This window comes from Haliotis cracherodii, unplaced genomic scaffold (genome assembly GCF_022045235.1).
Source record: "Haliotis cracherodii isolate W230 unplaced genomic scaffold, xgHalCrac1.p SCAF_13, whole genome shotgun sequence".
Lineage (NCBI taxonomy): Eukaryota > Metazoa > Mollusca > Gastropoda > Lepetellida > Haliotidae > Haliotis > Haliotis cracherodii.
In genome coordinates, this window is record NW_027266268.1 from 13,650,742 (window position 1) to 13,670,681 (window position 19,940).

Sequence of the window (19,940 nt, forward strand, 5' to 3'; positions counted from 1 at the left end):
GTCTATCTACAACAGGGAGCCAAATTCACATTATTGCAAATAATTACCAGAATGGTGTGGTTCTCGTTAAGAATACTTCAGGCAGATCTTTTGTTGTGGAGAGGTTAGACTTTCGGTTGCTTCTCGAACGTGTTTTTCCAGTCAAAACTCTTGATTACACTTTTCCGATAACTCCAGAAGTGTAGCACTGCCGAGTCCGCTGTATCGGTGAAGGGAGCTTAAAGATGCGTATAAAAATGGTATTCATTTTATAAAAACGAATCCAAAACATAGTTTGCAATAAACAATCTATTAAAAGGTTGAATACAATTTAAAAGTGAACATTGCATGTACGAGTTTTAGTAAAGATTTTATTAACATTTTATGTAAATTGCCTATTCCATTTTAATGCTTGTAGTAAACCGAAACTATATTCTCAATTCATTATTGCAATACTATTTGGAATAAAGAATATGGCGTCGAAGAAGACAAGTCAGGCTGGAGATTCTGATGAGTTGGATGTCAGTAAGGAGGAAGTGTCTGGTGACATTGAGCCCGTTTCGGTGGATCAGTTTATCAGTCGGGATGAGATCGGACATTCTGAGGAAAAGGGGATTACTGGCGATCTAACGACTCGAATTAGGAAATGTGTTGAGAATTATGCCAAATCTGACAACAATGGTGATTTGGTGTTCTCGCCTGACTTTACTAAAGAGGAGAGGGCGTTGATCCATGAACATGCAAAAGAGTTCGGCCTGAGGAGTCGGAGCAGGAAAAAGGCAAATCGCTTCCTCACCCTTAGTCGGCCAGAAGGTGGGTTCTTCGAAGATGTCATGTCACAGGGAGGCCCACATCAAAATACGAACTTCCATGGTTACTTGAATATGTAAAGACAACTTGCCCCTCTTCAGCATTAACAATTACTTGAACTTGGTAACATGGTTACTACCTGTCTGTCAATACAGACTTGTCCCTATTCAACGATAACAGTGTTATGAACATGTTTATAATCATGATAATAACCTGACCCACTTCAATGATAATTAACCATGGTAACAGTTCCTTGAACATGTTAATAGTAACTTATCCCACTTCAAAGATAACAGTTCCTTGAACAAGTAATCATGGTAATAATAACTTGTCCCACTTGAATGTTAACCATGATAACAGTTCCTTGAACATGTTAATAGTAACTTATCCCACTTCAAAGATAACAGTTCCTTGAACATGTAATCATGGTAATAATAACTTGTCCCCCTTGAATGTTAACCATGATAACAATTCCTTGAACATGTTAACAATAAGTTGTCCCACTCAAATGATAACTCCTTGAACACATTGATGTTTAATAATAACTTGTCTCACTTCAACATGTTCAACAATAACAATTACTTGAATATTTTAATACAATTCGTACTATCTCAACATCGACAGTTACTTGAATGTGTTGATATGATAATATATTACCCATTTACTGACAAGAACCATTTGTGGTTTTATTCATGCAGTTCTTCTCAAAACTAGGGTGTATGACTAAGGCAGCAAACTTGCTGTGCAGAGTTGTCTCCCTTAACAGGATCAACTGCAAGCTCCTCACAGCGATAGTACATTCCCGGAGCTCTCTATACTATCGCTGCCACCAGTCAAAACTCCCTACTGTGAATAGGTGGCCACAACCATGCTTGGAGCTGAACTCGCAAACAAATGACCGTTATGTCAGCTGTTATGTTTACAAACAAGTGACGACTGTCGTGACGCCGAATACACTTATCGCTGCTAAATTACTTTCTTCGTTTGTCAATTTGAAATTCCTGTTTCATTAAAACTATCGTGTTATTGATATAGTAAGAATGTAAGGGAGAAGTTGGTTGATTTTCCGTTAGTCTGCAATCTCGAACTAATCTGATTATCAAAACAACAAAGTAAATTCATCTGGAAAACATGGTCAGTCGTAAATCTTTTCAAATTGAAATACCCATTTGTGGTGTCCCCCGCCGTGATATTGCTGGAATATTGCTAAAAGCGGCGTAAAACCATACTCACTCACTCACTCACTCAAATTGAAATATGATGGCATTCCCAAAGACATAAACAAAAGTATAAACCTTACTACATATGGCGTTGGAGGGCAAATTTCAAGATTCTTGTAATGGCCGCGCCCACACTGGTGGCAGCGATGTTACCGAGAGTGTAACGAAGGTGTCATGCGCTGGGAAGGAGCTTGGATCAACTGGTCATGGGTTTGAATTTCTTTTGTTGTTAAATTATGATCCTTGTCAGTGAAAAGTGTAAACATGCCTGTCATGTATTGACAATTAGGAGATAAACATTCTGTGTTTTCAATGTAGAGCTAGGTTACCTGTAGATTAAACCCCGCTAAATTGAATTTGGAACCGAACGCGCAGCGTGAGGTTTCAAATGTTAAATTTAGCGCGGTTAAATCTACAGGTAACCTAGCTCTACATTGAAAACACAGTATGTTTATCTCCATTCTACCATGACTAAATAAAACGCAAACTCTTTGGTGTTAGCAAATATACTAAGTGAAGCGGCATGGGTTGAGTTCAGTGTTTTTTTGAGTGGGTTATCAATCTGAATTGCGGAATCACCGAACAAAATATGGTGCTGTATATACGCAAGCAGTTTGTTTACACCGTAATACTTCGCTCGAACATATGGCAGGCATTGAAAGTATATAAGCACGGCAACTTTGTAAGCTAACATGAGGTGGGCATCCCTAAAGAAAACAAAGCAAGCTTTGCAAGGCTTTCGCTCTACATTGCACGTCACCATTGTGACGTCATATCGCTCATTGTGACCCAAAATATATGACGTCAAAGTTGTATATAGAAAAGCTCCACAATTCCAAGCTCTCTGTTGTCTCCAAAACGTTAATACATTCCCTTTGTTGATTTCTGTCGTATTTTTCTGCACGAATTGTATTGCCACACATCCTTTGAATATTGTAGTAACCGCATCTGTGCATTTTGTAACCTGTAATTGTAGATATAATTATTTAAATGTGCCTACTGACAATGACTGAAAATAGTACTATTCTATCAATTTTAGCTTCTGCGGTGATGCGGCCCTCAAACCAGCTGTTTCAATCAGAGTGGGTTTATTGTGATTTAATAGCCTCTGATTGACTAATCAGAATCGAGTAAATTCCAAATTCATGGTAGAATATGATTTGATTAATGTCTTAAAAGTTTTTCTTTCACCTGTTTTAGATCCAACAGTGTTTCGTGTCGATAAATATCGAGACCGGGACGAATGTGCTCTAGCTTGGAGACTTAGAAGGCGCTTTCTCGTAGCTCACCATGACAAATTTCCAGAAGCCCGGCTGGTTTGTCTGGCCAAGTGTTTTGTCAATGTGGAGATGGATGGCTGCAGTTATCCCGACCCAGTCATGATCCAGCTGAAGGAGCTGTCAAAGGATTTTCCCAAACTGGTAAAACAAAAGAAAGAAAGAGTTAAGATGAAATATGCAACAATGGGTTTTGTGAAGGCTTCGGATTCAGATAACACAGAGCCAGAGGCCAAAAAATCCTTGTCAGATATTGTAACAGAACCCCTGGCAGAGTCTGAGATGGGACTCATTGAATCACTAAAATCTGGTTTACATCAGTCTAGCATTGAATCTCAAATGGGATTTGTCAAATCTGGGGCCGCCTACAAGAGCACTAACATTCAAGCTGATCAACAAGCCATAGCTCAATCTCAGTATATAGCCAGTATCCAGGAGCCCCACTGTACAATGAAAGAACACCGAACATTGGCCAAGAAGAAACCCCAAAAGAAAAAGAAATCAGATCCTGATAATAATGTTGATGAATATGACCAAACGTTTGCTAGACTTCGACATGAGATCAAGAAAAAGTCAACGGAGATTAACCCCATTTCTTTATTGAACATGGTCATACACAAGGTCAAGATGACCGTTCGGTCTAGCATAGATGGCAAGGAGGTTGGAGATGCCATTATGTTTGAATGCAAAGTCAGTATTGACTTTATCCACATTGCCTCTGCTGTGGACAGAACCAAGAAGCTGGCAAAGAAAGCTGCTTTCGAGAATGCGATTCAGGAGATTCTGAAACCATACCACACGATTTCTTTTAATGATGATGACTCCAAGGAACTACATGCTTATGAAACTCCTTTCCTGGAGGAGGAAGAACTGGAGGAGCCTGAGGTGGATGAGATACCAATGTTGCCGGCTGGGGAGACCTGGTATGAGTCCAATGCTGGAGGTATTCATGCTCAAAGGATCAAAGGTTACGACAGCAAAAACAGACCACTGTTAGGAGATTCCGCCAAAAGCTTGGACGAGTTTATTTTAGTGTCTGATACTATGAATACTAAGGCTGTACAACATCCAGGTGCACTGTTGAGGCAAAGTGCAGATTTCAGTAAGATGTTGCTTGAGTTTGAGTTTGTCCGGAACAAAGATGGTGTGTCATGTCGTGTGAGTCTTGAAGGCCAGCCATTGGTTGAGTGTACGGCTAAGACAAAGCTTTTGGCCAAGTATGAAGCAAGTGAAAATGCTATTGACTTATTAAAGGAAATGTGTTGGACGATAAAATTCAAGCAGGCTGCAGATTCTGATGAGTTGTGTTTGAGTAAGGAGGAGGTGTTAGGTGATGTTGAGAAGGTCAAGTGTGAGATTCCTGATAGTAACATTGGTAACAAGATGCTCCGGAAGATGGGCTGGGTTGGTGGTGGGGTCGGGAAGAATGGGACTGGGCGGGCAGAGCCTGTTTCGGTAGAGCAGGTAATCAAACGGGCAGGGATTGGACATTCAAAGGAAAAGGGGATGTCTGGCGACACGATGAATCGAATTAGGAAATGTGTTGAGAATTATGCAAGATCTGATAACAATGGTGATTTGGTGTTCTCGTCTGACTTTACTAAAGAGGAGAGAGCGTTGATCCATCAGCACGCAAAGAGGTTCCGGCTGAAGACTCGGAGTAGGGGATCCAATGCAAATCGCTTTATCATTGTTAGCCGAAAGAGAACTGCAGGTGAACTCTTTGAACATGTCATGTCACAGGGAGGCTCCACATCAAAATACGAACTTGTGCCACCTCAATGTTAACAGTTATCATGGTTACTTGAATATGTAAAGACAAACTGTCCCACTTACACATCTGTTACATAAACATGTTGAACATATGTCTACTGTTTATAATGTTTATGTGGTCATGAGTACTGTATACATTCTATTGCAAAAATCATTGTATTTAGTTGTTAGCAGGGCTAGACTGGATTGAAATAACAATGTACATGATATATGTTTGATAACTGATGACTGTTACGATGACAACTGGTCATGTGTGTAAAGTCTGCAGTTTATTTTGACAAGGTGTCGTTTTCATTATTTCTGTTGAGTTGGTATTAAATTATTTTTGATTGTTGAATAGGTTTACTGAAATGATATAAAAATTCAAATAAATATGCTCCGTTTCTCTTTTGTGTGTCTGCATTTTGTCCATGACAAATGATTGATTATTGGAATATGTACTCATGAAAACCCAAAAGGGAACACAAGGCCATGATTTCAATAGTGATCATCTTCCCGAGGCAAGAGAGTTAACTGACTTTAAAAGTCCAGTTTCTACCTGTGCCGTTCTAGGCTGGAATTCCTGGACTCGATCGTGGCACCACCAGTGGCTATTATGAGTTATGTCCCTTTTATTACTCTCCTATGGACCAAGTAGACGCTACCTCTCGTATCACTTGCATTTGCTTCAAACAAAATGGCGGCGCCCAGTAAAGACGATCTGATGGATATTCAGTATCTACATTGTAATAAAACGTGTCTTACATTGCTAAGTGCATCAAATCACTTGAGCACCTTGATTAAAAACATAAAAAGATTTGGAAAATATCTGTTGACAACGAGTTGGCGGTGCACATGCTTTACAAATACTGCAATCACCGAAATCTGCATGACAGTTTACGAACCAGATTTCGATTCCATTGCATGATTTTGATTGGACTATGCCAAAACTTGTTAGTCCAGTCAAAATGTTACTCCATAATACCAGCCTAGTTTGGCAAGGGTGGAAACTGGATTTTTATAGTCAGTTAACTCTCTTGCCTCAGGAAAATGAATAATGATTGATTCAACGCAGTATAGTATCTAGCCACTGTATAATGAGAACCAAACCTTGGATGGATGACCATATTCGCTGCTGGGACCCTGAGAGTTTCTCTGCTGGTCCTGCCCAACACTGAAGCACATGTCAGACATGTAGTGTATCCTTAGGCAAGTGACTTTGTTCGAGATGTGCATCTGTTCACCAAGCAGTGAATTAGTACCTGGTAGGAAGAGGTGGTAATGTAACCGTTTACCTTCTAGCCCCAACACAGGCAGCTTGGGTTGTCTACTCCCCAGGGAGCTGAGAATGAAATATAGAGTGCACACTGTTTCCTTGACCAGGGTTATAATAAAGCAGAGATTTATTATCAGCTTCCTAGAAATGAATACTTGTTTCTGTAAAGATGTAAAAGTCAGTCAGTTTCAACATATATTAAGTGACCTGAGACCCTGTAATGGTGTAGTACTTATGAAATAGTTTTACCAGCAACACTGTCTCTTGCATTGTGTAAATATTTTACAGTTTCTTTTTCAACAAGTTCTATGAATCCATGTTTTGGTCAAAATCAGATTTTGGACTTTCCCCTGGCATGAAGCTGGCATAACAGAACTACTGTTTAAAGCAGTGTCCTCTCACTCATTTACTCCCCGCCCTGAGATAGCTGCCCTGAAATTTACTGCGAAGACCATATGAAGTGAAAATAGTAAAGTCTCTTTCCTAATACTATTCAATCTCATTTAAATCAGTTCTTAGTTCTGGCTAGTGCTAAACAAAGCAGAACTTGGCAGAAGCGAGGACTAAGATCTGATTATTATGAAATTGAATATTATTTCAACTCAAAACCACCTCTAGTGGTAGAGTGTCCTGGTGAGTGGAAGGTCTCAGGTTTGATCCCCTGCTGCGTCACACCAAAAGACGTTAACAGAGGGTACTTGTTGTTACCCTGCCTGACACTCGGCATAAAGGGGCTAAAACAATGGCTGGACGGCTTGTAGTTGGTATACTGTGTCACAGTGGGGTATTTCTCTTAAAACTGCTGCATGGCATCTCAGTGGGCTAGCACTATAAAATCGTTGGAGTAGTACAAGCAGACACAGTGCATGCATGTGGCAATACTCTTGGACATGACAGTAAACCCCATTTCACCTCACCTATTTCAACTCTAATAGCTATAGTGTGGTGACACTTCACTAATTGGTCATAACATATCTTGCGTTAAAATCTGAAATATGTCTTTACATGTCACATGAAAACTATCAACGACTAGAATCTATGTGAAAATATTGGCACACGCATTCGTTATAGGTAGACTGAAGAAGAGAGAGTGAGTGAGTTTGATTTTACGCAGCTTTCAGCAATATTCCAGCAATATCACGGCGGCGGACGCTACCACATGACTACCCGATCGCCCCCACGTGAACAAGATGTGACAAAAGCGTGGAAGCCTTCAGAAAGGTGTCATTAATGTAGTTCCTGGCGTGTCAAATTGACATACCGGTAATATAATTCATCAGACTGGTATCCATGTCTCACACTGTGGCATGGTATCTCAGTGGGCTAGCATTACAAAATCGGCATTAGTCTGGACTATTACAGACACACACCCGTGCAATAATACTGAACCCGATGTTAAACCCAATTTCACCTCGCATACTTTAATTAAACTTACACGTTAAAGTGTCACGAGGCTATGGCCAAATGCAATCTTAGTAAATTTGCTACAAGTCATTGAAACCTCCTTTAGTTTGTCTCCGACTTTCTGATGTACATCAACTTAACACTTACTGATGACCCTAATTACACGTATACAAAGTCTAGATTTCACACGTTAAGTAGTACAGGGTCTAGACTGAAATATCCATAAGACGGGGAATAATTTCTCTTAAACTCCGTTTGACCTGTGCGTTCCAACCATGTCACGCTTCTCAGGCATTTAGACTTGGTCCAATTATTTAGTCATTTGGGCACGATCCATATTCAATAGTTGTATTTAACACCGCATTCAACAGCTCGAAAGTGACATGCAAGATAGTTGTCACCATTTTGCCTTCTCTCTTAAGCTGCAATATTACTGCAGTGTAGCAACAACAACAACAACAAAATGTCCCGATTCATTCAATTTTTTGGGCACTTTGCGTCGTTTCACAAAACTAGCCCTCCTGCATTGCATGTTTGGGTAATACGATGCCATTACTATTATGTGTTCTCCACTCAAATAACATGTGAGTTAGTAGGAGAACTAGACTAAAACAGTTGTTAAAATATAGTTATAAAATATAATCAAAAGGAGCCAAGAGACTTTCTCTATTCCTGATACTGCAGTAATCTAGACTTGCCATAGTCTCTCATTCTCAGGAATTATTAGTTTAAATTATATATTCTTGATTATATAAATAATAAAAACAAGTTCCTAGAAAAGACTGACGTCCTTGTCGTATTATCTAACCTTGCCGATTGTAAGGATAGAATTACCAAACATCCACGGACTTATCATGCATTACAGCCTTGGAGCAAGGCTAGGCACGGGAGTACAGCACCACCATGAGCCACATCGTAGAATACTGCTGAATTTTGATGGTAATTGCTGATGTTGGGCACAAAGTAGTTCTAACGGGGTTCTTGTTGGAGGAAATTATTCTGACGTATTCTGCTGGCGGTGTGGTTCCAGTCAGTGATGATTTTCCTGGAACTCCCTTGAGTAGATAGTTTTCAAGTCAACATGGGGAATGCATGTCACGCGTCTCCATCAGGGGTAGGGATTGAGTGAGTTATGTTTAACGCCGCTTTGAAGGAAAACTTTAAATGTGGTTATGTGTGAACGAGTATGGTTTCACCCCGCCTTTAGCGAGAGAGAGAGAGAGAGAGAGAGAGAGAGAGAGAGAGAGAGAGAGAGAGAGAGAGAGAGAGAGAGAGAGATTCCTGAACTCAACTACTCAGAAATCCACCCATTATAAAGGAGCAACCTTACTTTTTGTGTGTTAGCGTGCATGAATGAATGAATGAATTTCTTTATTTCCTCCAGAGTTGAATCCGAAGATTTTACATGGGCAAATACATTATTTACAATACATCAATGAAATTACTTGACTATATACAATGAAATCATGTTATACACTGCTATGAATAAATAATTTACGATGTACATTTTGAGAGCAGTAAAGTGTCTAGTAGATATACATAAGGTGTTTCTTTAAGTTCCATATGAAGTGGCAGAAAGTCATTATGATGCTTTGCCAAGTATCGTAATCAAGTTCGTTGGTCAAGTCATGGACATCTGCACCAAGAAAGAATGAAAGCATATCATCATCGTCAAGCATATCTATTTTCACGAAAACATCTACATCAAGTTTATCAATCAGGCATGAGAAGAAATTATTTCTGTCAGGCATAAACATTTCACAGTGCAAAATAATATGGCAATCATAGTCATAGCAATGTCTATTGCAATGGTTACATTCTTTCGACACTTTTGCTCTTGATCCGATTTTAATACAAAGTTGCAGGGGTTGTCTTAGATGTGGATAGAGATACATTACATTATAAAGAACATGCATTTGTAACCGTTTATGAATTTTATGGTATCGTGAAAGATCCGGTCTCTGTGCTAGTCTCTCTTTCCAGATGTACTGTTCATTCTCTGATAGACGCCTGATTACAAGAGCTCGCCAAGCCGATTTTGTTGGGAACGAACCGCTATCAGTATATCCCTTTATATAGTTATCCAAATGGTATTTTTTAGCAGTATAGAGAAGGATGTTGCATATGCTTACTGAACGGCTAATATTGACAAAAGCGTTAGTAGCAATGTGAGCACAAAATAGGTCTTTTGTTATTGCGTTACAATCGTTATTGCATAGCCTTCCTAAAAATTGTAGTCTACATTTATCAATGTAGCCATTCATTGACCACATTCCCAAGTTAGAAATAGACGAATCGGTTGGATGTCTTTTACCAAATCTTTGTATATGACGCGCAAAGTAACGTTGTGTACATTCAATCATTTCAAGTTCTTTACCGTAAAATGCTGGTAACAATTCACATCCATAAAAGCTTGTAGATAAAATCATTCTTTTCCATATATTGACACATGCAACTGGGTGTAGGTCTGAGTCGTTGAGGCCGAGTGACCGTAGTGAATTAACACATTTTCTTGCTTTTGAGCAACATGTCATGATTCTTTCTTTACAGGATAAATTACTGTTTATGATTATTCCGCCATATTTGACGGAGTCGGAAATGTCAATTATTGCATCGCCAAATTTGTAGGTTACTTTATTATGACGCTGGCGTGTTTTGCAGAATACAGGTGAATTACTCTTGGAGGCATTATAGGTGAGTCTCCATTTGTTGGCATATAAACGAACTGAATCAAGGGAAGACTGTAAGCCCCGTGGGGTTGTAGACAAGAGCGTTGTGTCATCGGCCAATAACACACAGGATATATAGATGCCATAAACATGGAGGCCATCGTTTGCTTTCCTTAGTTCACATATAAGGTCATTTATGAAAACGAGAAAGAACCATACTGACATAACTCGACCTTGCCCAGCACCTTGTTTAATGGGAAACTCATCAGATCTTTCTCCGTTGTAGGATATAAAAGCACAGCTGTCTGTATAGCAATGGAAAAGTAAGTTCCATAATTTACCTTTCACACCAAGGTCATGTAATTTAACAAAAAGACCGTCGTGCCAAATACGATCGAAGGCTTTTTCATTATCTAAAAATGCAGCAAACACTTGTGATTCTCTTTCTAGGTAAAAATTAACACATTCTAAAACGGTGAATACAGACATGATTGCTCCATGTTCCTTTCTGAAACCAAATTGTAAAGCATCGGGGAATGATTGAGATTACTGGGTGTATATTTTTCTATTCTACTTAAAATGATTTTCTCTAAGAGTTTAGATAGACACGATGTAAGAGTTATGCCCCTGTAGTTACGTAGATCATGTTTGTCGTTTTTGCCTTTAAAAATAGGTATTATCATGCCTTTTCTGAAGGCACATGGATAATACTGGGATGCAAGTATTTGATTGAATAGGTCTTTGAGGGTTACTACAAGCATCTCTCCTCCAAATATCAGGTGTTCATTTGTGATACCATCAGGTCCTGGAGATTTGTTTCTTTTAAGGTTGTGTATATGTGATCTGATTTCTAGGACTTGGAATTCTGTATACATGATATCATCTTGTGGATCATGATTATGGCGATTTTGTTCCTTGATATAATGAAGTTTTGATACAATGGTGAGTTTAAAGTTTTCGTCAAAATCATCAGACTGGTGAGGTTTTGCCAAGTCTGAATAATAGTCACCCCACAGTTTACATATATCAGCTGAAGAAACAGCACTACGTCCATTGTAAACTAATTTATCAATAACCGGACTCTTGCGTCTCAACTTACGAACATGGTTATAGAATGTATTTCTTAAATATATGAATTTCTTGAATTCTTAAATATATTTACTTATATATATATATATATATTTTGTCATTTGTTAAATTGCACAGTGACAAAGTACAGTGACTATAGACACCATGCCTAACACAACTATCAACATCCACAGCAGTGAATAGACATTTTCACTTGTCACTCATGTTCCATATCTTTCTCAACCATTAATATTTTTATTCAACATACAAAGCGTTGTAAACAAAGAACCTCTCAAAACAGATGACTCACGAAGCGTATCCTTTAATGTAAAAGAAAACACTTAGGAGTTGATGAGCCATCATATGCATCCACCCATGCACTAAAACGGAGAGAACTAAAACTAGTTTTTGTCAGGTCGAGCAATATACGGGTAGGCAGGAGATATAATATTCACAGGGTCAAGATGGACATGCTGCCATGGTTTTTTTCTAGAGAAAATTATGCCTGATATTATCAATGTGCTACTGTCTGAACGAGAGAATAAGCTGTCAATAAGGCATGTCTTGTGTATATCAGTTCTTTTGGATAAACTCATGATAATGACAGGCGAGATGGTCTACATATCAATTAACGTTGATTGGTTGAATTGTCTCCGTAAGATTTTTGTCATGTTAGAAATGTGTTCACATCTCTGTATTGCTGTGTTACTTGTTTTCAATCTTTATATTTATATTCAATTGTTTATTTTGTTAATGATTTATTGTAGTTTTTATTCAGGAAAGGACATTCTTCAAAACAGAAAAAAAGGGGAAAACCCAGCGCAAAGTCGAATATTCTTTTAACAAGAAACCCTGCTCAAGTCCGTCGAATCTCCTCGAATGGAATTTGGCGCAATCCTATACAAGGCTTCAAAGTTGGGCGATGTTGAAAATCGTGTTAGTGTGGGTCAGCTGCCTCAAGACTGTGCTTTAAAAGTGATGAGGCGGGAAAGGTAATACTCAGTGATGGGGTACAATTACACGAATTCTTTGTCAAGCCTGCTATCGATGAAATCCCGAAACACGCCAAGTCTGTATTAATCCCAGAGAGGTTTGAACACGAAGCAGAAAACTCTACGCGTATCGCTTTTCGGGGTCAAGTGAAGACCAGTAAAAACTCGAAGGCCATCAATTTGCTCTTATACAGAAAAAAGAAGCAGGTAGCCGAAACAGCTGGATATCCGAATCTACAACTGCTGACATTGCTGTCGACGACGGGGATGACGGTAAAGAGAATGGCACCGACAAAAAGTAGAAGAAGGAAGCAGTCACCATTAGCGGCGAAGAGAGTGATGACACAACATTCTGCCCGACTATAAGGGCAAATGTGATCCGACGGACTTGTCTTGTTTCAGCACCGTGTGTGGAGTACCGCATGGGCATGATTTTCATCATCTCGAGGATGAGATGGACTTTTCATATTGATTTGATTGTGGTACATTTTGAAACTTTCTTCATTTTCCTTAATGGATATATTCTTAACAAGGTAGACACAATTTTATGGATAACAACTTCTTTAATCAAGCAAAGACAACGGTATAAGGATCTATACCGAAACGTCGCTTTTTACAGTATTAAAAAAGTTGTTATCCATAAAATTGTGTCTACCTTGTCATCCGTCAACTTCTAAGTAATGCCTATCAAACAATTCAGGATATATTCTTGGCTTCAAATATATGTTTGTTACTTGTTTCATTGATTATTACTGCATTCATTAAATCTTTTCTTTTTTTCATTGTTTCTTTCATCGTTCATTAACTTTAATAATGAAAATCCATCGGATCGATCTGAGGATGGGTCCTGGGTCCGAAATCAGAATCCTTTCCGATCTATCGTTACGTCACATCACAGACCATAAACTAAATTTATGGTCTCTGGTCAGATAGAATACACAGGGAATGATTCTGTGGGCGAATGCGAAATCAGGGACTACAAAACATGTACAGATGGATGGATGTTTAACGCCACTTATAAATAGAATTCGATGGAGCCCCTATTTTGAATGTACCAGTATGGTTGGATTTCAAAAGCAATTCTGTGGACGAAGCCACGTGGATTACACACGAATGGATTTTGTGGGCGCCGATGCATTGTGACGTCACGGATGGATTATAAAACTATTAATTATCTACAAACTCACTTTGCTCTCGTAATCAAAGGTTTTTAAACCCTGGAGTCTGGAAGAGAAGGTAGTAAGTGGATGATTGAGGGAGTACCCAGACCATCGTAGATTTTAAGAGCGCTTCAAATTAAATTAAACTAAATGTCCCGTGAGGTTTGAGGACTCCTTGTTAAGTTTTAAACAACTTGTTTGAAGATGATGAGAGTCAGGTTTATACAAGCTATAAAATACCCAGGCTTTACGCAGTCACCATTAGCGGCGAAGAGAATGATGACACAACATTCTGCCCGACTAAGGGCAAATGTGATCCGACGGACTTGTCTTGTTTCAGCACCGTGTGTGGAGTACCGCATGGGCATGATTTCCATCATCTCGAGGGTGAGATGGACTTTTCATATTGATTTGATTGTGGTACATTTTGAAACTTTCTTTATTTTCCTTAATGGATATATTCTTGTCTTCAAATATATGTTTGTTACTTGTTTCATGGTTTATTGATAGTAAGATTGGAAAAATCAAGACGCTTCTACCTACTCCTCACGTGAAGACCCCCATCCCATTCCAAATGTATGACCGGCCCCAAATAATAATATATAGACATTTTATTTTTTTTAAATAGAACTGGAACTTCTTTTTTCCACCACTCCTAACCCCCTTATAGTTGTGTTAAATTTTCGCAACCCCAGCTAATTCGTTGGGTCATCTTTTAATCTCAACCCCCATAATATCAATGCCAAAACACTGCAAACTTAAAGTAAAAAACACAACTATGATATCCGTATCAAATACAACACCATTGAAAAACCTTTTCTTGTTGTTTCATTTTTATAGACCAACAAACATGGTGTATACTTTCTTTTTAGACTAAAATCTAGTCTCTGAAATGAACATATCGTACATAAAAACAGTTGTTCAGTTATCTTAATAAAAATATTATAAAAAGGAGCCCAGTGACTCTCTTCATTTTCAGATACTGCAGTGATCTAGACTTGCCAAACACTATAGACTTGCATGGGCTGTATTTGATATATATTTGTATCAGGGTCTGTAAGACAGACTACTTTCTTTTGTGCGGCAGTTTAGTTTAGCATAATGAAACTGATATATACAAGTATCACATATATCCTCAAAACTATAAACCATCATCTAACAATGCCACTGAGGCTCTTCCATCAACTCCATGACTGGGACAGGTGCTATAAATAAATGACCCCACCCCCATAGTTACCCCCCATGTAACTGAATTCCCCATAGTAGCCCCGGGGGTCGGGAGACTAGGGCCTGGACAGACGGGAACAATGTATCAATTACATTAACCATCTGAGACCTGTACCGTAGCGATATAGTTAGCGACTAATCAGGTAGTAATTATGTATCATTTATTTATTTATGACGGTGCCCCTTTGTTGAAACACGAGAACTGCTTGCCCAATATTTCGAGGCGCCGCAATTCCCTGTTTATCTTGCCAGGACCTGTCGATTGTTGGTTCGAATCCCCGATCTTTGATTATGTCTGAATTGTCGGGATCCGACGATCGTTGTGGCGGGATCCGATTATTGTTGTCCTGCGATCCGATGATTGTTGTGCTGCGATCCGATGATTGTTGGTTCGAATCCGACTTCTTTGATTTATGATGTCTGGTTTGTCGGAATCCGATGATTGTTGTGTCGGGATCCGATAATTGTTATGCCAGTGTCCGATGATTGTTGGTTCCAATCCCTGTTCTCTGATTATGATGTCTGATTTGTCAAAATCCGATGATTGTTGTGTCGAGATCCGATGATTGTCTGTGTCGAGATCCGATATTTGTTATACCGGTGTCCGATGATTGTTGGTTCGAATCCCTGATCTTGGATTATCGTGTCTGATTTGTCGGGATCCGGCGATCGTTGTGGCGGGATCCGATGATTGTTGTGCTGCGATCTGATGATTGTTGGTTCGAATCCCTGATCTCTGCTAATAATGTCTGGTTTGTCGGAATCCGATGACTGCTGTGTCGAGATCTGATGATTGCTGTGTCGAGATCCGATGATTGTTATGCAGGTGTCCGATGATTGTTGGTTCGAAACCCTGATCTCTGATTATGATGTCTGATTTTTCAGAATCCGATGATTATTGTTTTGGGATCCGATAATTGTTACGCCGGTGTCCGATGATTATTGGTTCGAATCCCTGATCTCTGATTATGGTGCCTGATTTGTCAGAATCCGATGATTGTTGTGTTGGGATCCGATAATTGTTATGCCGGTGTCCGATGATTGCTGTTTCGCGATCCGATAATTGTTATGCCGGGGTCCGATGATTGCTGTTTCGCGATCCGATAATTGTTATGCCGGGGTCCGATGATTGTTGTGTCGGAATTAGGTTTGTCAGCACAATATCCATATTTCGTGGGTTTCACCAAAGAGATAAATAACATCTATGACATGTATCTTGTCCGTCTGTGCCGGAATGCGATAATTGTTGTGCCGCGAGCAGATGATTGTTGTGTCTGGATCCGATGATTGTTATGCTGGCGTCCGCTGATTGTTGGTTCGAATCCCTGATCTCTGATTATGATGTCTGATTTGTCGGGATCCGACGATCGTTGTGCTGAAAATCGGTGATTATGTGTCGGGATCCGACAATTGTTTCACTAAAAGGGTAATTGGCATGCATCTTGTCCAGCTGTGCCGATCCTAGTCCTGCACCATAACCGTGGAATATATTTATTTTATGAAAATAAATAAATCTAAAAACGCATAAAAACCATGTCTAGCCAGCTCTAGCTAGCTCTATTCCACAGCATAGGGAAATTTATTTTTATTTTTAGAGTCAATAAGGATATTGTGTAATATAAGATTTCAGAGACTACACGTTAGTCTATGCCGATCCGATAATTGTTGTGCCGAGGTCCGATGATAGTTGTGCCGAGATCCGGTGATTGATATGTCGGGATCCGAGTATTGTTTAATGATTGTTGCGTCGGAATCTTCTTAGTTGTTTAGTGAGCTGCCGATGGTTTTCGGCAATCCGATGATTGTTGTTCTTTGATCTGATGATTGTTGGTTAGAATCCCAGATCTCTGATTATGACATATGGTTTGTCGGGATCTGATGATTGTTGTGCCGGTATCCGACGATTATCACACCACGATCCGATGATAACTATGTACGTAACATGCTGATATCTAGTGTATCTATGAATATAATCTGAGCCATTCCAGGCTGGACCCCCATCTCTTACATGTCGCCCTTTGCTGCGAGCAAGGATCCATTAGCCTGGAATTCGAATCCCGGACTGCCATTATTACGGACCTATCTTTGTCATAACAGAAAATACCTGTATATGGTCTTTGGTCATAACCATACCCATTCTTATGACGGGGGCACAGGTGGCCCAGTCGTCTAAGGCGCCGCGATTCGCTGTGCAGAGTTGCGTCCCTTGGGCACGCCAGAAACCTATGATTGTGGGTTCGAATCCCGGTTCGCCCCGATTATGTTTCTAGGTTTGTCAGCACCATACCCGTGCTCGTGGGTTTCACCGAAGTGGTAAACGTCTGAGACCTGCATCACTTCGGGCTTTCCTCCCACAGTAAGCTGACACGCCCTGATGTAACTGGAATACTGTTAAAAGCTGCGTTAAACCCAACTCACTCACTTGCTCATTCTTATGATTTCCACTAGACTTCATCAATTACATAGTACCTTATACGCACCAAAAACACATGAACGTTGGTTTCGAATCCCGATCAACCTCCAAGACCCAAGAGAATCCAGCTCAAGTCTATGAATTGGCAAGTCTAGATTTTCTCAGCTCTAGATAAGGATTGTTCTGATTTTCGTTTGGTTTTGAATGGGTTTTTATATTTTGTAGATATACACTTTAAAAAAAGATAACTTTATTTCTAGCTCTGATCGTGTATCTTGGTTTGTCAGCACCATACCCTTATGTCGTGGGTTTCAGCAAAAAGGTAAACATCTATATGGCATCACGTCCGGCTGTCCTCCCACGTCATACTGACGGTGATATTACTGGCACACTGTTTATTTCCAGTAAACACTATTATATAAAGGTGAAATGGGAGCAAGATAAGGATAGCTGATCTGTCTTCAAGATGACCCCTTACAAAACATAATGACATGACAAAAATATTTATAATGTAAGTTCTACCATTGCATGAAAAGATGAAACACTATCAACGCATGTGGGTTTGTATACAACGCCAGCTGCCTGATGTTGGAGCTCCACAGCATGACCAACAGATAAGCGATTCCACAGCTGTGTAAACATCAGAATGTGAACTCTTTCACTGATTCGAAAATGTATATCTGTGAGTTTCAGAACTTCATATCAGTTCAGGTTTTCCCAATTCACGAATGTGTCTGTTTGTTTCCGGTTTAACGCCACTGTCAGCAATATTCCATTTAAACTGCCGGGCAAAAGAAAGTATCCATTCATGCTTCATCGTGGATGAAAATGAAACAAACAAGAAATGGTTATTCGATACTGATGTATTTGATATGGGTATTGGACCTTAAGTGTTTCGGCGACCGATTTCAGCCTAGTAAGGTTACTAATGGGATCGGGTGGTCAGGCTCGCTGACTTAATTGATGCATGTTATCGTATCCCGATTGCCTAGTTCGATGCTCGTGATATCAGTCACTGGATTGTCTGGTCCATTCTCGATTATTTACAGAACGCCGTTACACAACTTGAATAGTGCTTGAATAGTGTGGCGTTTAACAAACAAACAAAGAAACAAAGACTCAGGGCATACGGGTAATTAAAATGAAAATAACCATCGAACTATGATCATGCCCAATCTTATTTAAATCAGATCTTAGTGCTCACTACAGCAACACCCCGATCTCAGGTCTTTGTCTCTGGCTACCACTACACAACATCTTTCTGTATCGGTAACGAGCACCAAGATTTGATTTGCACGAGATTGGATCATGCCAGTACTTACCAACTACTAGTATTTGTAATCTTTATTTACATATCCTAGGACAACATTCAAAGACCTTCTCATATTCAAATACAAGGGTTTATATATATTTTATCAAAAGTACTGCATCACTCCAAGATTAGCGAGTGAGCGAGTATGGTTTTACGCCGCTTTTAGCAATATTCCAGCAATATCACGACGGGGGACACCAGAAATTGGCTTCACACATTGTACCCATGTCGGGAATCGAACCCGGGTCTTCGGCGTGACGAGCGCACCCTTAAACCACTAGGCTACCCGACCGCCCCCTTCCCACATTAAGCTGACACGCCGTGATATAACTAGAATATTCTTCAAAGTGGCGTTACACCCAGCTCACTCACACAAATGTTAGGAACAGGCTTCTCGAGGAATGCTAAAACCAGCCTTTTCGACACATGTTAGTCTTGCATCGACAAAATTCAACTCAGTATACAGAGTTGCGTCCCTTGTGCAATCCAGGATGCGGTTTCGCCCCGATTATGTCTCTAGGTTTGTCAGCACCATACCAGTGCTTGTGGGTTTCACCGAAGTTGTTAACGTCTGAGACATACATCACTTCAGGCTTTCCTCCCACATTAAGCTGACACACAGTGATATAACTAGAATACTTTTCAAAGCGGCGTGAAACTCAACTCACTCACTCCCTTCTGGTCGGCGATATTTAATACATCGATTCATTCCAAAAAGAACCAACCATTAAATGATTGGTGCATTCTGCACTACGTGTCATTTTAGGACGTTTGTTATTTTTTATGGAAATAAAGTGACATTATCCTATTCAGGGTCGGTCTATTTCAAGAAACAGGAATCTGCTTTTATTGAACATATTTTTTGTCTTTAAACTGTCCATTCAATTCTTGATGGGAAACCCAAGTATGGTGAAAATGTTGTTCGTGGGATTTCTCATCTTTAATAACTAAACTCGCCATATGGCTTTTTAAGATCCCAATGTTGTGTTTACCCGCAACATATTGTGTTGGCTTCGTACATGAGCCACCTCAGATGTGTTAAGACGTAAGCAGTCTAAGTAGTCGTTGTGAAACAGTACATCAACACCCTAATCTCCTGACAACTAGTTACATCAAGCAGTATCAGGACACACGGTCGGCAGATGGCATATCCAACACGTGCTTTAACGCTTACTCTGTTATTTGGTGCACGTGTTTTACGTGCCAGAACAGACGAGAAAGAAAACACCAGTTGCCCCGTCTCTCTTCATGGGGTAACGAACGTTTGATGAGGCCCGTATGGCGAGTGTTGGTTGATCTTCTCGACCAGAGAGCGACGACCAGATCGTATTTCAGATCTTAAGGAACCTGAGAATATATCATACCTATGGTGTCTTACATG

General features: G+C 39.8%; 1 protein-coding gene across 1 annotated transcript; it reads left to right on the top strand.

Moving 5' to 3' along the window:
- Window positions 1–452: 452 nt before the first annotated feature.
- Window positions 453–5,401, top strand: LOC139458945 (uncharacterized). The gene is made up of 2 exons (XM_071240382.1): window positions 453–792; window positions 3,210–5,401. The coding sequence occupies exons 1-2, from the start codon at window positions 453–455 to the stop codon at window positions 5,072–5,074; spliced, it is 2,205 nt and encodes a 734-aa protein (XP_071096483.1). The 3' UTR covers window positions 5,075–5,401.
- The last annotated feature ends 14,539 nt before the right edge of the window (window positions 5,402–19,940 follow it).